We start from the raw sequence: 18,898 nt of genomic DNA, 5'->3' as shown, positions 1-18,898 counted from the left end.
CCATTGTGCTGGACCGTTTGTGGGATCAAGGCACAATGAGTTAAAGCAGCTTTCTGCTAAGCAGTACTATGCAAGTGGACCTAAAGTTACTGATGGAATGTGTGAAAGTCATTCATCCATGTCTTTAGTTTGGGACATGTTGATCTATTTGCTGTGCTTACAAGTAATAAAATTGTGGACCACATGACTATGGTAACAAAATGATTAGGAGAGATAGAGGGGACATAAGTGCATCATGTCTTCATGTTGTTATTCTGATGTCACTTTTATGCATCAATACGAACTATTATTTAGTGGAGCATGCATGGAATGTAGAAATAGCAGGAGCTGTAATTGAATCACTGTATGTTGTACTTATGCTGGGATTGCGAAGTGTTATCTATCCAAGTTCTCATTTCAATGGCAAGTTCATGAAAGACCCTGTACACATAATGGCTTGTGTAGTGCGATGTCTCATTAAAGATCTGATTCTGCAGTTATTGCCTGCGTATTCTAATGTTTGAAGTAACAAAATGAATTGAAACAAGAAAACAGTCCCAACATATTGGTGATAGTGAAATAATATTTTCAAAGTTCATTAAGTTGAAGTTGAAAGGATCAAGTGGCCCTAACATCCTGGTGGGCCAATGTGATATTTTTTGAGTTCATTCAGTCTGTGCTAGTTCAAGAAGTGTTTCCCACAGATCAGTTTGAAGAGTGAGTATTCGCTTTGCTGAATTCCCCACCATCAACATCCTGAGGGTTACTGCTGACCAAAAACCTAACTGAAGCAGTCATATAAATACAGTGGCCACAAGAACAGATCTGAGGCTGGGAATTCTGCAATGACTAATTCAGTTCCCAACTCCCCAAAGGCTGTCCACCATCTACAAGGCACAAATCATGAGTGTGATGGAATACTCTCCAATTGCCTGGACAAGTGTAGCTCTAACAACACTCAAGAAGTTCAACATGATCCAGGACAAAGAGTCTGCTTGATCGACATACCATTCATCATGGAGCAGAAAGATACGGGGGGGTTGGGGGTGTTGTGGTGTCATAGGGGTCATGCATGCAGATGGGAATAGAAGGGGAGGGGGGAATAATCAAGAATTTAAAAGCAAACAAATAAAATGGTATCACCGACCTGAAATTAAGTTACTAAATATCGACGGGCACAAAGTGAACGGAGTACAAGAGTGTCACAGTGAGACTTCTGTCATGAAAATCCAATTCATAATTCGTATGTTTTAGAATATAACTTTTATTTTTAAGAATTAAAGTTTTAACTATAGATGACTGCAAAAAGCTTGGTTAAGAAACTGATAAACAACCCTAATGTAAAGGCAAATGAAACAAACCTAGGTTTAATTAATCTGCATTTATAAGGTCAGTGTTGATAATGAAAAAAAATTGAACAATGGGTGACCCATTTCTGCTCCTCTTGGTTGAGCCAGGGTGTCAAATGTTATCTCCATAAATAATCTAAAAGCTAGCAATTCTGGGAAAGAGGGTCATAAAACTCCATTATAGATATACATTATTCATATCAGTGACAGAATCAAAGAGTTGTATTGAAGGTAAAATAATTTATTTGCATTTCTGTTTGAACCATCCCAAAGCATGCCAAGATAAAAGCAAAAAACTGCGGATACTGGAAATCCAAAACAAAAACAAAAATACCTGGAAAAACTCAGCAGGTCTGACAGCATCTGCAGAGAGGAATACAGTTAACGTTTCGAGTCCGTATGACTCTTCAACAGAATTAAGGAAAAATGGAAAAGAGGTGGAATATATTTCACCTCTTTTCTATTTTTCCTTAGCTTTGTTGAAGAGTCATATGGACTCGAAATGTTAACTGTATTCCTCTCTGCAGATGCTGTCAGACCTGCTGAGTTTTTCCAGGTATTTTTGTTTTTGTTCCAAAGCATGCCAAGTTGCCTTGGAGATAGTGATTCAGGGTGGAGCCTTCATTAGAAAGTTCTTCTGTTTAATTTATATGTGCACGCTTGCTGAAAAAAGTAAGCGGTTTGGTTTGGAACAGACAGAGGCAATTGCAGCTTTGCTTTGGTGTTGACTGCATCTCAACGGATTGAGGGAGCCAACAGGAAGTGATCATCAGTTAGGCCTGCACTCCCAGTCAAGAAAATACTAACTTTGTCGTTCACTGTGTGGAATGCGCATGGGGCTCTATCTTAGTTTGGATTTTGTGAGGGAAAAGCAGCTGGACAATTTGTTCTAGTTTGCAGCTAATGGAAGAAATCTACAGTGATCCTCACAAAGCCTTATGGCAGAAATCAGTCAGCAGAGTTAGTTTGGAAGGCTGTGGGAAGGCAGTTGGATATCTGCCAACAACCCAAACAAGGAGCTGAGGAATCCACAGTCTTGAAGCCTGTAAAAGAAAAAGTGGAGGGTCACATAGCCAAAATCTAATGGAAGGACCCCCATAGAATGTTACCTTGGAATAATAGCTGGAATACTAAAGAGAATTAAATTTAATTCCAGAGGGCTGTGGCATAATTTGTGGGTTGGTCCCTAAAGAAGTGAATTAATCTTCAAGATTGTCAAAAATGTTTAAGGGAACTCTTTTTGGGGGGGCGAAGAGAGGAGCTGTAACAAAGTGAAACTGAATTCAGAACATACGCAGTTGTAACCTATAGTGTAAAGTTAATATTTTTAATATATAATAAAATTGATTTTTGTTTAAAAATGTGAAATCTTGCAGCGTAATTCTGTCAGTTAATTGCCTGGTAAATAGGAATCACCAGAACAATATCTTTGACATAAAAAGGAATTGAATATTAACTTACCTGAGGAGGTTAAAAACAGTCCAAAATGGGATAAGAAGGAAATCAAACTAATTATTCTCTGCAATCACCTGGTGGGTACAGCAGTGAAGAACCACAGTGTCACACACCATCATAATGATGGGAAAACCCCAGCAGAAACATGACGTACAGATGTGGTCATAATTAACATTGAAGAGATCAGGCATGATTGACTTAGGCCTTTTGAATGGAGAGGTAGCAGTACATGGTAAATTTAATAGATATATATGCATGTGTCCACACACACATATACATTTTACAACTACAAATATACAGAAGGCATTCAATGGTGTCACAAAAAAAGTGCACTCTGTTTTAACTCTGTTGTGAAAGATTTAAGTTTTATCTAAAAGCTGATATCTCACCAGCTGCAAGTGCTATTATTAATTTTAAATTTAAGGTTAAATCGGAAACAATCCAGAGAAAATACAAGAGGCATCACATGAAGCCATCATCCTATACAGAGAAATGTCATCACTTTCTAATAGCTGACTTGATGGTTCAGTTACTAAATTCAGCATTTAACTCAGCTATACAGACCAGCAGGTCACAGGCTCAGTCTGTTCTGCATCAACTGATCTGAGGGAAGTGTGGGGGCTAGTTAGTCTCAATGCCCCTGCACTATAATGGAGAAGAAGCATCCCTACTCCTGCTCACTGTGACTCCCAATGAGAGAGAGAGAATGAGCAGAGTGGCCTCCTGCAGCCTCTCTCCACTGTAGTTGTATATACTGAAATGTCTGGCCTCACACATGTAAATACAAGTGGAAGGAGTCACCAGTGACAGTGGAATGATAGTCTAAGCACACACCAAAGACTGAGGAGAGGGTGAAGAGAAGAAAATGGGCAAGAATTAACCAAAACCAAACTTTAGCTAAAACTACAAATGCTATTTGGAGCAGATCACTGAAGCAATGCAGGACGGAATATTCCAGGTATCTGGCTGCCTCTTTATCACTACTTTTTATTTTGTTCAACATGATATGACCACGGAAAATGAGGTCAATGATAAGGACTTCATGGCTCCTGGTACAGGCACTGGGATAAATATGCCGATAGCACTGTTGCAGAGTGTTACAGACAAAGTATCAAACCTGTCCTTTAAAAATGAAATTTACTGTCACAGTAACACTTACCCAGCGACAAGTATTTTTGGAATCTCACCAGCAAAGGACTCTGCCATCTCCCGGCTTCCAACATTTGCAATGCAGTGCAGGGCCAGCCCCATGAACGTAGGGTTGCGGCTGGCCAGGTCATTCTTGAGAGCATTGTTTATTAAACGCATCAACTTACTGTTTGAATTCACCAAGATTGAGATGAAAAGGTAACCCTGCAATTATTTAAAGAGACAGGGAGAGGGGAGACATTAATTACAGAACCTGCAATACAGCATCCAGAACTTGACTCATCACCACATTCAGGCATCTATCAAACACACCAGCTCTGAGCTGAGGAGTCTTCTGCACAGGCTACCTGCAGTCCCCATAGATATATAATGGAATATACTCTCTTAGGCAGTAACAGTAGACAGCCCATTACTCAGATTTAATGACAGATCTTTTTAATCTGATGATTGTTTTACTGGCTTACAAAGATTGATTTTTATTGGCAGATTTCATGCCACATTGCTCACGGTGAGAAAGAAGATGTCCTGCTTACTTACGTGCAATTATCAGAGCTTTGCCATTATTAGTAGAAATCCTGTAGGAGTGTTGGTGACTGCTTAAGGGGAATGTTGATGATAATGTTCACAGTCTCCTTGACTTTTATTAAAAACTCATTTAACTGTGTAGTTAATTTTATCTCTCTTTTTCTCCAGGCTCTGAATATAAAACAAGGGAGCAGTGGGAAGTTGAGCTATGTTGGGATGGTGATCCTGCACCTTTAAAGCAATAGGGAAATCTCAAAGAGCTGGGATGGGATTCCATGATGTGTGAATCCAGAGTTGCAGTATTTGAAACATTGGAATAGGATACCAGGGAAGGAGAAAGCTTTTGGGATCTGGCATCATTGGAGAAAGTCCTGGGGCATAGAGTGAAAGCAGGAATGATCACATGTTTCGGGACAATTAAAGAGGATTGTGTGTGAGATAGCAATGGGACAGTATCAAAACATGATGGCAAGGCTGAGGCATTGGGGACATGGAAGTAAAAAGGTTGTTGGCAGTGGGAATACAGGTATGTGATTTATTGGGTGTGAGAGAATGGCAGAATGAGATTCGAGTCCTAGACAGGGCGAGGGGCTGAGAGCAGCATAGAGAGTCAGGCACGGGGAGGGGGAGTCAAACAGATGAGCACAGATGTACCAACAAACATCAAGCCATTGTCTTCTCTAGCTCAAACAGAAGGGCATCCACAAAGACAGCCCACACCTCCCCATTAGCCCACACTAATATGCTATAGAAGTTTACTTAATCACAGTTGGAAAAACCCAGCATCTGTGGAGAGTGAAATAGAGTTAACGTTTCGAGTCCAGTGTGACTCTTCTTCGGAACTGTTCCAAAGAGAAGTTCCAGGGAAGAGTCATACAGACTTGAAACGTTAACTCTGTTTCGCTCTCTACAGATGCTGTCAGACCTACTGAGTTTTTCCAGCACTTTCTGTTTTTATTAGGGTCTCAACTACCTCCTCTTTCACTATGACTTGAGCAGCGTCATGGTCTTTGGTAAAGATAGATATAAAGTACTCATTTAAAACCTCAGCCGTGTCCCATGCCTCCACACACAAATTTCCTTTAAAGCACCTAACCAGCCCCACTCCTCCTTTTACCACCCTTTTTACTATTTATATGCTTCTAGATTCCCTGTTACATTAGCTGCCAGTCTCTTCTGATACTCTCTTTTGCTTCTCTCATTGTTTTATCAATTTCCCTCTGAACTTCCTATGTTCAGTCTGGTTCTCACTTGTACTATCCACCTGACATGTGTCATATGCATCTTTTATTTACTCTCTACCCCTCTCATTGTCCAGGGACCTTTGGATTTGTTTGCCCTACATTTCCCTCCTCATGGGGATGTACGTTGACTGGATCTGAACCATTTCCTCTTTAAAGGCAGCCCATTGTTCCACGACAGTTTTGTTGCCAACCTTTGATTTCAATTTACCTAGGACAGATCCTTTCTCATGCCGTTGAAGTTTTTTTTACTCTGAATTGTTCCATGTCCTTTTCTACAACGAAACTAAACCTTATGATACAATGATGACTGTCCCCTAAGTGTTCCCCAATTGACACAGCATCTTCCCCAGAACCTGATCCAATGATGCCTCCTTCCTTGGAATGAAAACATACCGATATAGAAAATTTTCCTGAACACACTCTAGAAATTCTTGCCTCTCTCCACCCTTTAACACCATGCCTAGCTCAGCTTGGATCATTAAAGTCCCTCATTATAACTATTCTATAATTCTTGCTGACCTCAGCCTGAAAGCTCTTTGCAAAAGCTATTTGTGCACAAAGCCCAAAGTTAAGCTAAATGGCCAACACCTATTCTTAACAGGATGATTATTCTTTATCCAACCCTGCATGAGAAAGTCGCCAAGAAGCCAATGGTGATCGCCTTCAGCCTTACCCATCTTGACCTTTTCTGCATAGTGATTGGGACTTGCTGTGAACAGCTCCTGCTCTATGTGGTAACCACAAATGCACTTGCTGGCTATTGAGAGGATCAAACCTGAGACTTTGGCATCATGAGCGCCACAGTCTAACCAACAGAGCCAAACAGCCGCACAAATGTACTTGCTGGCTGCACTGATTAAAAGGAAAGTCCACAAGCAGGAGCCAGATATGATCCCTAGCCACAGCACTGCAGAAAAATGAATAGGCAGAAAAAGGAGAAAAAATTCAATGTGGATTCACAGGATACTGGAAATCTGACTGAAAATAGGACAAATGGGAGCTTAAATTACGCAACTCCTCATTTACAACCAATAGATTTAACAAGAAGCATGGCCAGCATATCCACACAAAATGCCTCCTTGGGCTTGTCAAAGTAAAGATTCCCTGAAAACACTATCCATTTCCATGCTGTCAAAGGACAGTGTTCCTGCTGGTGTTACTATGGCCAACTACATTCAAGAAGCAAAACAAGTCTTCTGTCTGTTAAATTCAATAAGGCAGTAACCGCTGTCCTACTTACAATTTGTTTCTCTGTATATTTATTGGAACTAAGTAGGTTCACTGCCTCCATGTGACCAAAATCAATATCATGACCAAGGAGGAAGATGAAAAGAAGTTTGCAAATATACTTTTTCTTGCTGTAGCCATCCAAAGCCTTGTCACCTGCAAATCAAAGGAAGGAACATTTCACAAACATCTCATTTTTAAAGTAAAAGCAAAATACTGCAGATGCTGGAAATCTGAAAGGAAAACAGAAAATGCTGGAAAAACTCAGCAGGTCTGGCAGCATCTGCAGAGAGGGAACCACAGTTAACGTTTCGACTCCGTATGACTATTCTTCAGAACTGAAGAGAGATAGAAATGTTATGGGTTTTATGCTGTTGAAAAATGAGGGGAGGGACAGCTGGAGCAAAATAGAAGGTCAAGGATTGGTTAGGAAGCGAGAGCCCCCTACCTCTCTTCAGTTCCAAAGAGTCATATCGGATTTGAAACATTAACTCCGTTTCTCCCTCCACTGATACTGCCAGACTAGTCAAGTTTTTCCAGCATTTTCCGTTTTTTTTTCATTTTTAAATGTATTCCCTTCCAGCACTATGCAGCATATGAAACCTATGAGAGACAGACATGCGTGAGGCAATACTTCCTCTTGATCTGATCTTAAGGAGGGAGTATGTGAATGTGATTTTGGATGACCACAATCCTAGGTTTTCTTGAATTCTTGTGAGGAAGTGTAACTTTAACCAGTGTTAGCACTAAGCACTAAACACTTGAACCTCATTTTACTTCAAACTGTACTTGGGAAAATAATTCTACTTCAGTGCACTCACTACACCAACTGTCATTTTTAGTCTGAACCATTTGGCATGCTGTTTTTCCTGGTGTAAAGAGATCTGGAGGGTAGTACGGGTAGGGTGCATGAGTTTTATTACTGCATGACTTAATGCTAAAAAGATTCCACCTTCACCCAGTGGAATTAAATACAACATGGTTAATCACAGTGACATTTTTTATTTATTTGTTCAAGGGACATGGCACAGCTGGCAAGGCCAGCACTTGTCATATTCCCAAGTATGGCCTGTGCAGGATTACTGCAACAGTGCAATTTAAAAAAAAGGTTAAGAAGCCGAATTACAATAATGCCTTTAGACCAGATGGTCCACAGCAAAGGCACACTGAACTTTACTTTCTACCAGCTATCTCCTCCTCCACATATCAGGGCAGGATAGTCAAGCAAAATGGTGGCATGTACACAGCCACATTCAGAAATTCCACAGGTGCAATATCTTAGCAAAGTGGTTATCTCCTGCCAACAGCTCCCAATGTCTCTCGCACCCCACCCACCTCGATCCCCTCACTAACTGCAAGTTCCCCTCCAAGTCACACAGCATCCTATCTTGGAAGGATATCGCCGTTCCTTCAAAGTCGCAGGAGCAAAATCCTGGAACTCCCTTCCTAACAGCACTACACCACAGGGTCTGCACCAGTTCAAGGCGGTGGTGTCAGAAATTGGGATCTTTAATAGACGGGTATTTTCTGCATTTTATGAGATTAGCTAAGCAGCATTGATTTTCTTTCTGGAAAGAGGATTTCTAAACACTTTGACCTCTAAACAGGCTTAGTTCAAGCTGCCATGTTGACATTCCTGAGTTGTTAGATGATGTCCTGTGCACCCGCTTATCTCCCTAGTGTTTAGAAAAGGCCAGGATATGACCCTCAGCGAGATGTAAAAAGCTGACCTCAAGCAGGGTGATGCACAAAGGTGGGGGTGGTAACCACCCTGACACATAGAGTACCTGTCCTTTGTCTATTGGTCAGAATAGTTAGATAGATAATTGACACTGGGTAAGCTACCAGCCCCCAAATAAGGGTATATAAGTCGGTGTCATGCTGGTGATAGAGGGCCGAGGTGCTGGGGCTGAGGTGCTGTGGAGATGCTCGAGAGGTCCACGTGAGATACTGCGGGTGTCGTGGTGAGAGTGCAATACTCATCAGTAGCTGCCTTCTTCAGAATGGACGAGGAGGACGACGAAGATGAGATCAACAAACAAAGCGCCAGCCATTTGCCTGCCCTCCTAGATCAGTAAACCGCTCTCACTGTAACAGGTCGTATACCTTTCTCTGATTAATTACTTAATGTATATCTAAACTACTGCTTCTTAATCATTTAATAAATCATCTTAAAATTACTTATCAATAGGCGGCTGCCTATTTACGTATCTGTGGTCTTGAATCTAAAACTCTTACAGCAATTCATCACCACTGCCTCAAGGGCAATCAGGGACAGGCAATAAAAGTGCTGGCCTAGCCAGTGACACCCACATGCTGTGAAGCAATAAATTTTTAAAACCCCTGTCTCGTGCACCTCTCCCTCTGGAGCCCCTCAATAACTCTGTCTCGTTCACACTGTCCCTCTAGATACCCTCTCCAACTCTGTCTATTGACTGTCCCTCTGGATCCCCTCACTAACCCTCTGTATCGTGTACACTGTCCCTCTGGATCCCCTCACTAACTCAGTCTCTTGTGCACTATCCTTCTGGATCCCCTCACTAACTTTGCCTGGTATATACTGTCCCTCTGGCTCCCTTCACTAACTCCCTGTATCATGTACACTGTCCCTCCGGATCCCCTCACTAACTCTGTCCCGTGTATACTGTCCCGCTGTATCCAGAGTCACAGAATTTTAACGGCACTGAGGGAAGCCATTCAGCCCATCGTGTCTGCACCAGCTCTCCAAATGAGTATTATGACCTAGTGCCATTGCCCTGCCTTTTCCCCTGCACATTGTTTCTATTCAAATCATCTAGTGCCCTCTCGAATGCCTCGATTGAACCTGCCTCTACCACATTTCCAGGCAGTGCATTCCAGACCCGAACTACTTGTGTGAAAACGTTTTTTCTCACTTCATCCTTTGCTTCTTTTGCAAATCACTTTAAATCTGTGCTCTCTTGTTCTTGATCCTTTTAAGAGCAGGAACAGCTTCTCCTTATCTACCCTGTCCAGCCCCCTCATGATTGTGAACATCTCTATCAAATCTCCTCTTAGCCTTCTTCTCTCCAAGGAGAACATTCCCAACCTCTCCAATCTATCTTTGTAACTGAATTTCTCATCCCTGGAACCACTCTTGTAAGCCTCTTCTGCACTCTCTCCAATGTGTTCACACCCTTCCTATGATGTGGCACTCGGAACTGTACACAATACTCCAGCTCAGGTTTAACGAGTGTCTTATATAAATTCAGCATAACCTCCCTGTTATGGTACTCTATGACCCTATTAATAAAGCACAGGATATCATATGCTTTATTAACTGCTCTCTGCACCTATCCTGCACATGTATATGCACATATACATCCAGGTCCCTCTGCTTCTGCACCCCCTTCAAAATTTCACCCCTTATTTTATATTTTCTGTCTGTGTTCTTCCTACCAAAATGCATCACCTCACACTTTTCTGCTTTGAACTTCACCTGCCACCTATCTGCCCACTCCACCAACTTGTCTACGTCCTTTTGAAGTTCTACACTGTCCTTGCAGTTTACAACACTCCCAAGCTTCGTGTCATCCGGAAACTTTGAGATTGTCCCCTGCACACCAAGATCTAGATCATTAATATATATCAGAAAAAGTAAGGGTCCCAATACCAACCCCTGGGCAACTCCACTACAAACCTTCTTCCAGTCTGAAAAATATCCATTGACCATGACTCTGTTTCCTATTTTTCAGCTAATTTTGTATCCACGTTGCTACTGTCCCTTTTATTCCATGAGCAATAATTTTTCTCACAAGTCTGTTGTGTGGCACTGTATCAAATGCCTTTTGAAAGTTCATGTACATTACATCAACATCATTACCCTCATCGACCTTTTCTGTTACTTATTCAAAATACTACAGAAAGTTAGTTAAACATGAGTTCTCCTTTAGAAATCCATGCTGGCTCTTCCTTATCAACCCATATTTTTCCATGTACTACTAATTATATCCCGAATAATTGTTTCTAGAATCTTTCCACCACTGAAGTTAAAATGACTGGTCTGAAATTTCTGGGCTTATCCTTACAATCTTTTTTGAACAAGGGAGTAACGTTTGCACCTCTCCAGTCATCTGTCACCTCCCCTGTGTCTCGGGAAGACTGAAAGATTATTGGCAGTGCCCTGAAATTTCAACTCTCATTTCCTTCAATATCCTTGGATTCATTTCGTCCAGTCCCAGTGCCCCTTGTCAATTTTAAGTGCCGACGGTCCATTCAACACTTCCTCCTTTTCAATTTTGAACCCTTCTAGTGACAGAGTTTCCTCATCTGTCACCAAGGCCTGGGCAGCATTTACCACCTTGGTAAAGACGCAAAGTGTTTGTTCAATACCTCAGCCATGGCCCCTTCGTCCATGTATAAATTCCTTTAGGTCCCTAATCAGCCCTACTCCTCCTTTTACCATTCTTTTACTCTTTATGTGCCTATAAAAGACTTTGGGATTCCCCTCGATGTTGGCTGCCAGTCTTTTCTCATAATCCCTCTTCACTTCTCTAACATGCTTTTTCACCTCACCTCTGAACCTTCTGTATTTCTCTTGATTCTCAATTGTATTTTCTACCTGACATCTGTCATAAGGGCCTGTGATAAGGATCCCCTCACTAACCGTCTCATGCACACTGTCCCTCTGGATCCCCTCACTAATTCTTTCTCGTGTACACTGTCTCTCTGGATTCCCTCACTAACTCTGTCTCATGCACACTATCCCTCTGGATTCCCTCACTAACTCCCTATATCTTGTACATTTTCCCCCTAGATCCCCTCTCTAACTCTGCCCCGTGTACTTTGTCCTTCTGGATCTCCTCACTAACTCCCTATATCTTGGACACTGTCCCTCTGGATCCCCCAACTCCCTGCCTTGTGTATACTGTCCCTCTGGATTCCCTCATTAACTCCCTATCTCATGTACACTGCCCCTCTGGATCCCCTCACTAACTCCCTATCTCATGTACACTGCCCCGCTGGATCCCCTTCCTATCTATGTCTGGTGTACACTGTCCCTCTGTCCCGTCACTAACTCCGTCTTGTGTACACTGTCCCTCTGGATCCCTTCACTAACTTCCTGCCTCGTGTACATTGTCCCTCTGAATCCCCTCACTAAATCCCTGTATCATGTGGGTCCCCTCACTAATTCTGTCTCATGTACACTGTCCCTCTGGATCTCCTCACTAATTCCCTGTCTCATACACACGGTCCCTCTGGATCCCATCACTAATGCTGTCCCATGTACACTGTCCCTCTGCATCCCCTCACTAACTCTGTCTGTATACACTGTTCCTCTGGATCCACTCACTAACTCTTTGCTGCACCATATTCTCAGGCCGCCACACTAAATTGGCAGCAGCAAGTGCAAGAGGCATCATGTTCATCAATTGTGCCTCCCTCTTCCATGTTTGGAGGGCTTTCCATTTGCGTCCATTAATTTCTCTAGTACTGTTTCAACTTCCCAACTAGACAATTTACAAATTGTGATTCAAGTCAACATTACATTATGTCATAAACACTTTAATCACAGGAAATGGTTCATTTTCAAGGACTTAAAACATTCTGGAAGAATTTGTATTTTATAAAAGACACTGTCCTTTAAAGGGTTAATGCAAGGGCTCTGGTTGTTGATGTTCCTGGAAAAGACAGTATTTACAAGAAAAGGCAATTAAGCAGTTTTAAAGAAACTGGAAACCCCTTGACCCTGATGGACCGTTTACTAAAGGGTCACATGGTGGTTTATGCTTTGGGAAAAAACTGCTTTGAAAACTGTGTTTAAAAGCTGGTTTTTGCTCTGGAGGAGAAAAAACAGAAATCAACTGCTTGGATAAAGACACACCAGCTCCTGAAGCTCTAGACTCAGTCCAAAGCAGAGGGTGAATGGCATTTGCTCCGAAGTCACTTTGTTCGGAAATTGAGTGTCTTCAAGTTTTCCTCGAGTCTGCCCGAAAAGTAGTGCAAGAGTCATCGATTGTTTCGCAGACCAGTGTTGAGAAAGCAACCATCTAATCTGGACGCCATTTCAAGGACTCCACCATCTATCATTCTCCCTTGAACCATTGACTTTTAATCTTTTGGCAGAATTCCTCTATTTCATTTTATTACTTTTTGGTTGCTGGGTGGGGGGGTGGTGGTTTGTATGAGAGTGTGCGCCTTTCTACTTGACAAGTCTGGTTTTATAATAAACTATTAATTTTGTTGTTTATTGAATAAACCTAGGCATTGAGTAGTCATTCTGAGATGAATAGGGAAAGCACATATTTGGCCGTATAGCTAGCTGGAGAAATCATTTAAATATATGTTGTGACCAGTGGAGTGTTGGAACTAGAGACAGACAGTGCACTCCTCCCATCTCGGTTGGAACAATCATCTGCAGAACAAAGTTTTCATCGTGAAGGAAACTGATACCTGAAGCAGACAAATTGTTCATAGTGTTTCACTATTTATCTCAAAAACAAGAAGGGAAGTCAGAGGGGTAGCCTTTACCACCAAAATGATTTGTGCAGTAGGTTTGCAGGCAACAGTATAAATAACTTAGAGATACAATTAGAGTTTTTCTAAAGAGAAGAATTAAGGGATATGGAGGAAGGCTGTGTGTATAGGGTTGATCAAAAAGGATGGAGTTGCTGAACCTAATGGCCCATTCCCAAGATATCCCAATTACTACTGCCTGCTGTACATGTAAACAGTGGATTTCAGTATGGTGGGGTCCTTTTACTTCATGTGTTTCAGGACAATTTTTTTTTTATTCATTCATGGGGTGTGGGCATTGTTGGCTGGGCCAGTATTTATTGCCCAGCCCTAGTTGCCCTCAAGAAGATGGTGGTGAGCTGCCTTCCTGAATCGCTGCAGTCCATGTGGTGTGGGTACACCCACAGTGCTGTTGGGAGAGAGTTCCAGAATTTTGACCCAGCGACAGTGAAGGAACGGCGATATATTTCCAAGTCAGGGTGGCGAGTGGCTTGGAGGGGAACTTCCAGGCGGTGGTGTTCCCATGTGTCTGCTGCCGTTGTCCTAGATGGCAGCGGTCACGGATTTGGAAGGTGTCGCCTAAGCAGCAGTATTTGCTGCTGGCAAGGCTGCATTTATTGTCTGGCACTGGATGCTCATGATTTTAAGAAATGAGTAGCAATTCTTTTGCAATTACAACTTGTAAAACCACTGCAAAGTGTATTGAGAGGCAATCACATGGCAAGGCACTGAAACCACTTGTGGGTCAGCCTGACTAGAGGTGACTGGGTTTCCTTTCCAGCTAATCCAAAATAATGATAATTTCCAAGGTAATCTGCATCTTTCCTGGGGCTGAGTTTGAACTTTTGGCCTTTAAGTTGCTGATCCAGCACCCATAATCACAAGGCTCCTCTACCCTATGGGCTCAATCCTTACCTTTAAACTTAGAACGAATGTTTGCCAATTCTTTGTTGATTCGCTTTATTTCTGCTTCTTTGCTTTTGCCTGTTTGTGGGAATACAAGGATAAATATTTATTGTTTGAGGAACTAAAACTCAAAAACAAAAATTATTTTACTTGGTTTTATGTACTGTACTGTACACGTGACAGATCTCCAGGTGAAGGGATGGGACAAATTGCCTATGGGTAGAAAATGAGCTAATCATAAACCTTCAATTATCTTGTCCACCCAGCTGCTCCCACTGCATAATAATGGAATGAACTTCCAGCTCCTGGAAAACCAAACGTGCCTTTTGGAAGATCTGCCAGATTTTCCCCATCAGGGGCTCATGAAGGAGGCAAATCACAGGCACCAACGGGAGTGAAGAATCTGCCATTGCCCTGCTAAAGATCAATTGGCTGATTTAAAGTGAGTTATAGGGAGAAACTTTGAACCTCTTTGGCTCCAACATGACATGTGTAGGTCAGAATGTGACTGTGTGTTGTTACTCTCAGAATGGACACTAGAAATGGCCACAATGGTTCTGGACTCCATAGATGGGGCCGGGGTAGGGGTTGTTGGTGGAGGAAGTGGGGAGTGGTGAGGGGAGGCAGGGAGAAACTAATCCTGATCATAGAAATTGACAGTATGGAAGGAGGCCATTCAGCCCATCATTTCCACATAAGCCAACAAGGAGCTATCCAGTTTAATCTCAATTTCCACCTCTTGGTCTATAGCCTTGTAGGTTATGGCATATCCAAGAACTTTAAATATAACGAGCCTACCACCCTGTCAGGCAGCAAGTTCCAGATACGCATCACCCTCTGGGTGAAACAATTTCCCCTCAAATCCCTCTACCTCTTACCCTGGTTGGGGTAACCTCAATCCAGGGGAATAGGGCCTTCCTAACCACATTATTTTAACCCTTTTCAGTTTTATACACTTCCCTTAAATCTCTCTTCAGCTTCTGATCCAAAGAAAACAACCCCAGCCTATCCAATCTTTCCTCAGAATTAAATACTCCAGTCCTGGTAACATCCTCATAAATCTGCTCTAGTGCAATCACATCTTTCGTGTAGTGCAGTGACCAGAACTGTACAAACTACTCCAGGATAAACTTCCAGCTCTTATATTCTATATTTCAGCAATTAAAGACAGGCATCCCCTACACCTTCCTAACCAAACAACTTCAGGGATCTGTGGACATGCTCTCTAAGCTCCCTCTTTCCTCTACGCTTCTCAAATATCAAACCATTCCTTGGGTGTTCTTATACCTTGTTCGCCTTCGCCCAAAGCATTAGCTTACATTTTCTCCATATTGAACTCCATTAGCCATGATCTTATTAGGTGGTGGAGCAGGCTCAGGGTGCTGAATGGCCTACTCCTGCTCCTTGTTCGTATGTTCCATACACCTGACTAGTCCATTGATATTTTCCTGCAGTTGACAGCTTTCTTTTTCATTATCAACCATACACCCAATTTCTGAATCATCTTCAAATATCTAAATCATAGCCCGAGATTCAAGTCCAAATCACTGATAGATAGTGCAAAAAGCAATGGGCCTAGTACTGCAGAACCACACTGGAAACAGCCTTATGGTCACAGAAAAACCCAACGACCATTATCCTTTGCTTCCTGCCACTGAGCTAACTGTGGATCCTATTTGTCACTTCGCTGGATCCAATGGGGTTTTACTGTCGTGACCAGTCTGTCATGTGAAGCCGTATCAAAACCCTTGCTAAAAGCCAAATACACTACATCAAATGCATTACCCTCATCAACGCTCCTTGTTATCACCTCAAAAAATTCAATGCTCGTCAGACATGAACTTCCCTTAACAAATCCATGTTGACTGCCTTTGATTAAACCATGACTTTCAAAATGAAGACTTATCCTGTCTCTCAGAATATTTTCCAGTAATATTCCCATTACCGAGGTTAGACTGACTGGTCTGTAATTACTCGGTCTCTCCCTTTCTCCCTCTTTAGACAATGGTACAATGCCAGCTGTTCTCCAGTCCTCTGGCACCATGCCCATAGAAAGAGGCGATTGGAAAATGATGGCCTCGGTCTCCACTTCCCTTAACAGCCTGGGATACATTTCATCAGGCCTGGGGATTAATCCAGCTTCAAAGGTGTTAACGTTTCCTCTCTCATTGATTTATTCCTCCCTGATTACACTGATGTCCTGGGGCTGAGATGATGGGCCCCCATTCACCTTCCATCATGCTGGAAATGGCTCTGGCCAGCGCAGAGCTTTCCCACCGATGTCCATTGAAAAGAATCCCCTGAAAACATCCGCTCCACCCAGAGAGGAGTTAACCCCCGGGGGGCAGTGTTAACACGCGGGGGGGCGGTGTTAACCCCCGAGCGGTGGAGGGGGGCAGTGTTAGCCCCCAAGGGGGCTGCTTACCCTAGGGCGGGAGGGGGGGGATGTTGGCCCCAGTGTCAGGGGTTGAGGTCTTTACCCCGGGGGGAGGGTTGTTTACCCCGATGGTGGAGGGGGGATTCTATCAGTTATTCCTCAGCCCTGATACTCACAATTTCTAATATCCGATATAAAGACAGCTAAACCCCGCATCCCATCTCCCTTCGCCACAACCGGCATCTCCCCCGCCAGCGCGCGAGCACCGGCCCCGCCCCCAACTGTCAGCCACCGCCTTGCCCAACCCCAGCTGTCAACCACCACCTAGCCCCGCCCCCAACCGTCAGCCACCTCCCTGCTCAACCCCAGCTGTCAACCACCACCTGGCCCCGCCCCCAACCATCAACAACCACACGGCCCCGCCCAACCCCAACCGCAAACCATCTTCCGGCCCCGTTTCCAAATGTCAACCGCCTCCTGCCCCGACCGCCAGCCATGGCACGACCGTCGTAACACCAGGCCCCGCTTCCAACAGGCAACATTTCCTGGCCCCACCCCAAACCAACGGCCCCGCCCTCAACCCCCTGGCACCACCCCCCCAACTGTAAACCATCCCTGGGCCATGCCCTTAGCAACGCTCAGAACGTCCCCGCTTCGCACTCAATCGTCAACAGCCGTAGCTCCGCCCCCAAACACCAGGCTCTGCTCCAAGCCTACCAGAGCCCCGCCCCAAAACCACAGCCGCGCCCACAAACCCCAAAGCCATAAACCCTGGCATTGCCCCCTATACCGATTGCACGGACCCCTAAGACCCTGGATGCTCTCTCATTCGTCAACATGCCCAGCACCGCTCACAAACTGCATGCCCCACCCCACCAAATACCCCAGTCCTGCTCCCAAACCCCCAGCACCACCCAAAAATCCTGGCCTGCTATCAAAAGACTGGCCACACCACCAAACTCTGGGTCCTATCTCCAAAACCCCTAGCTGTGGAATCAATTGTCAACACCCCCAGCCCTGCCAAATACCTGACACGCCCCCAACTCCCCACCCCTGCCTCCCAAATGCCAGCACCACCACAACACACAGTCCCGCCCCCCAAAACAGCAGGCCTGCCCCCAAACCCCTGGACTCCCTCCCTTGTCACCACCGGGCCCCACCCACAACAATCACCACAACAGCCTTGCCCCCAATGTCAGTCTCCCAGCCCAACCTCCTAATGGCCAACCCCGGACAGGACCCCAACCATCACTCCGCGGCTCACAACCCAACCGTCACCTCCTGGATCCGCCCCAACTGACACACCCTAGCTCACTGCAACCATTACCGTCCAGCCCCACCCCCAATACCTGGCCCCACCCTGAACTGTCACCGCCCGGGACCACCACAAACTGAGACCTCTGGCCCACTCCCAACTGTCACCGTAAGTCTCCACACCCAAGCCTCAACCAGCATCCCGGCCCTAACCATCACCCCCCGGCCAAACCCCAGCCATCACCATCCAATCCCGAACACCACCGTTTGGCCATCTGCCCAACTGTCACCGCCCAGCCGCTACCACACTGTGAGCAGCCAGCCCAGTATGTAACCGCCATCCCCAGCCCCGCCCCAAACCATCACCGCCCCGCCACGCTCCCAACCATCACCACCCAGCCTTGCTCCCAACCGTCACCGCCCTGCCTCGCTCCCAACCGTCACCACCTGGCTTCACCCCATCATCACTACCTGGCCCTGCCCCCAACTGGCACTGCCCAGCCCCACCCCCAACCATCAACAGCTTGCCCTGCCCGTATATAGTCTCTAGTAATTAATAAATACTGTTGAATTATCTAAGACTAAGAATACCCCAATAAGACCTACTGAACTATGCCCCACACTTTACAACATGGTGGCAACGAATGGACAACTCAAAACCTCGCAGAGACTGCAGATGAAAATTAAAACCCTAAAAAACTGAAGAATAAAATCAAAGAAGCATCCTGACCTGAAGAAAAGCTCAAGAAGTGAAGGCGCAGAAGGAAATCACCAGAGAAAAGCTCCAAAAAAGGCTTGGAAGCTGAAGGTATAAATTAAATTACTCACTGCAGCAGGAGACTCCATTGAATCCAATGGAAGTCCAGCTTCAATACAGAGTCAGCAGACCCAGCAGGGGTGAGGTAAAAATTTAAAATTCCTGGACAACACAAGTCCAGAAATATGTTAAATACTGCAGT

General features: G+C 44.3%; 1 protein-coding gene across 1 annotated transcript in view; it reads right to left on the bottom strand.

The window, feature by feature from the left end:
• Positions 1-18,626, bottom strand: part of LOC144684694 (AP-2 complex subunit alpha-2-like) — a 103,821-nt gene extending 85,195 nt beyond the window's left edge. The window contains exons 1-4 of the mRNA XM_078548817.1: positions 16,862-18,626; positions 14,318-14,386; positions 6,942-7,084; positions 3,943-4,136 (exon numbers count right to left, since the gene is read on the bottom strand). Of these exons, the coding sequence (XP_078404943.1) occupies positions 3,943-4,136; positions 6,942-7,084; positions 14,318-14,386; positions 16,862-16,928 (473 nt within the window). The 5' untranslated portion in view covers positions 16,929-18,626. The remainder of the gene's footprint in view (positions 1-3,942; positions 4,137-6,941; positions 7,085-14,317; positions 14,387-16,861) is intronic.
• Positions 18,627-18,898: the final 272 nt, after the last annotated feature.

Source organism: Cetorhinus maximus, chromosome 9, assembly GCF_964194155.1.
Source record: "Cetorhinus maximus chromosome 9, sCetMax3.hap1.1, whole genome shotgun sequence".
NCBI lineage: Eukaryota > Metazoa > Chordata > Chondrichthyes > Lamniformes > Cetorhinidae > Cetorhinus > Cetorhinus maximus.
Note: the sequence above shows the minus strand (reverse complement) of the source record. Positions and strands in the feature narration are given on the sequence as shown.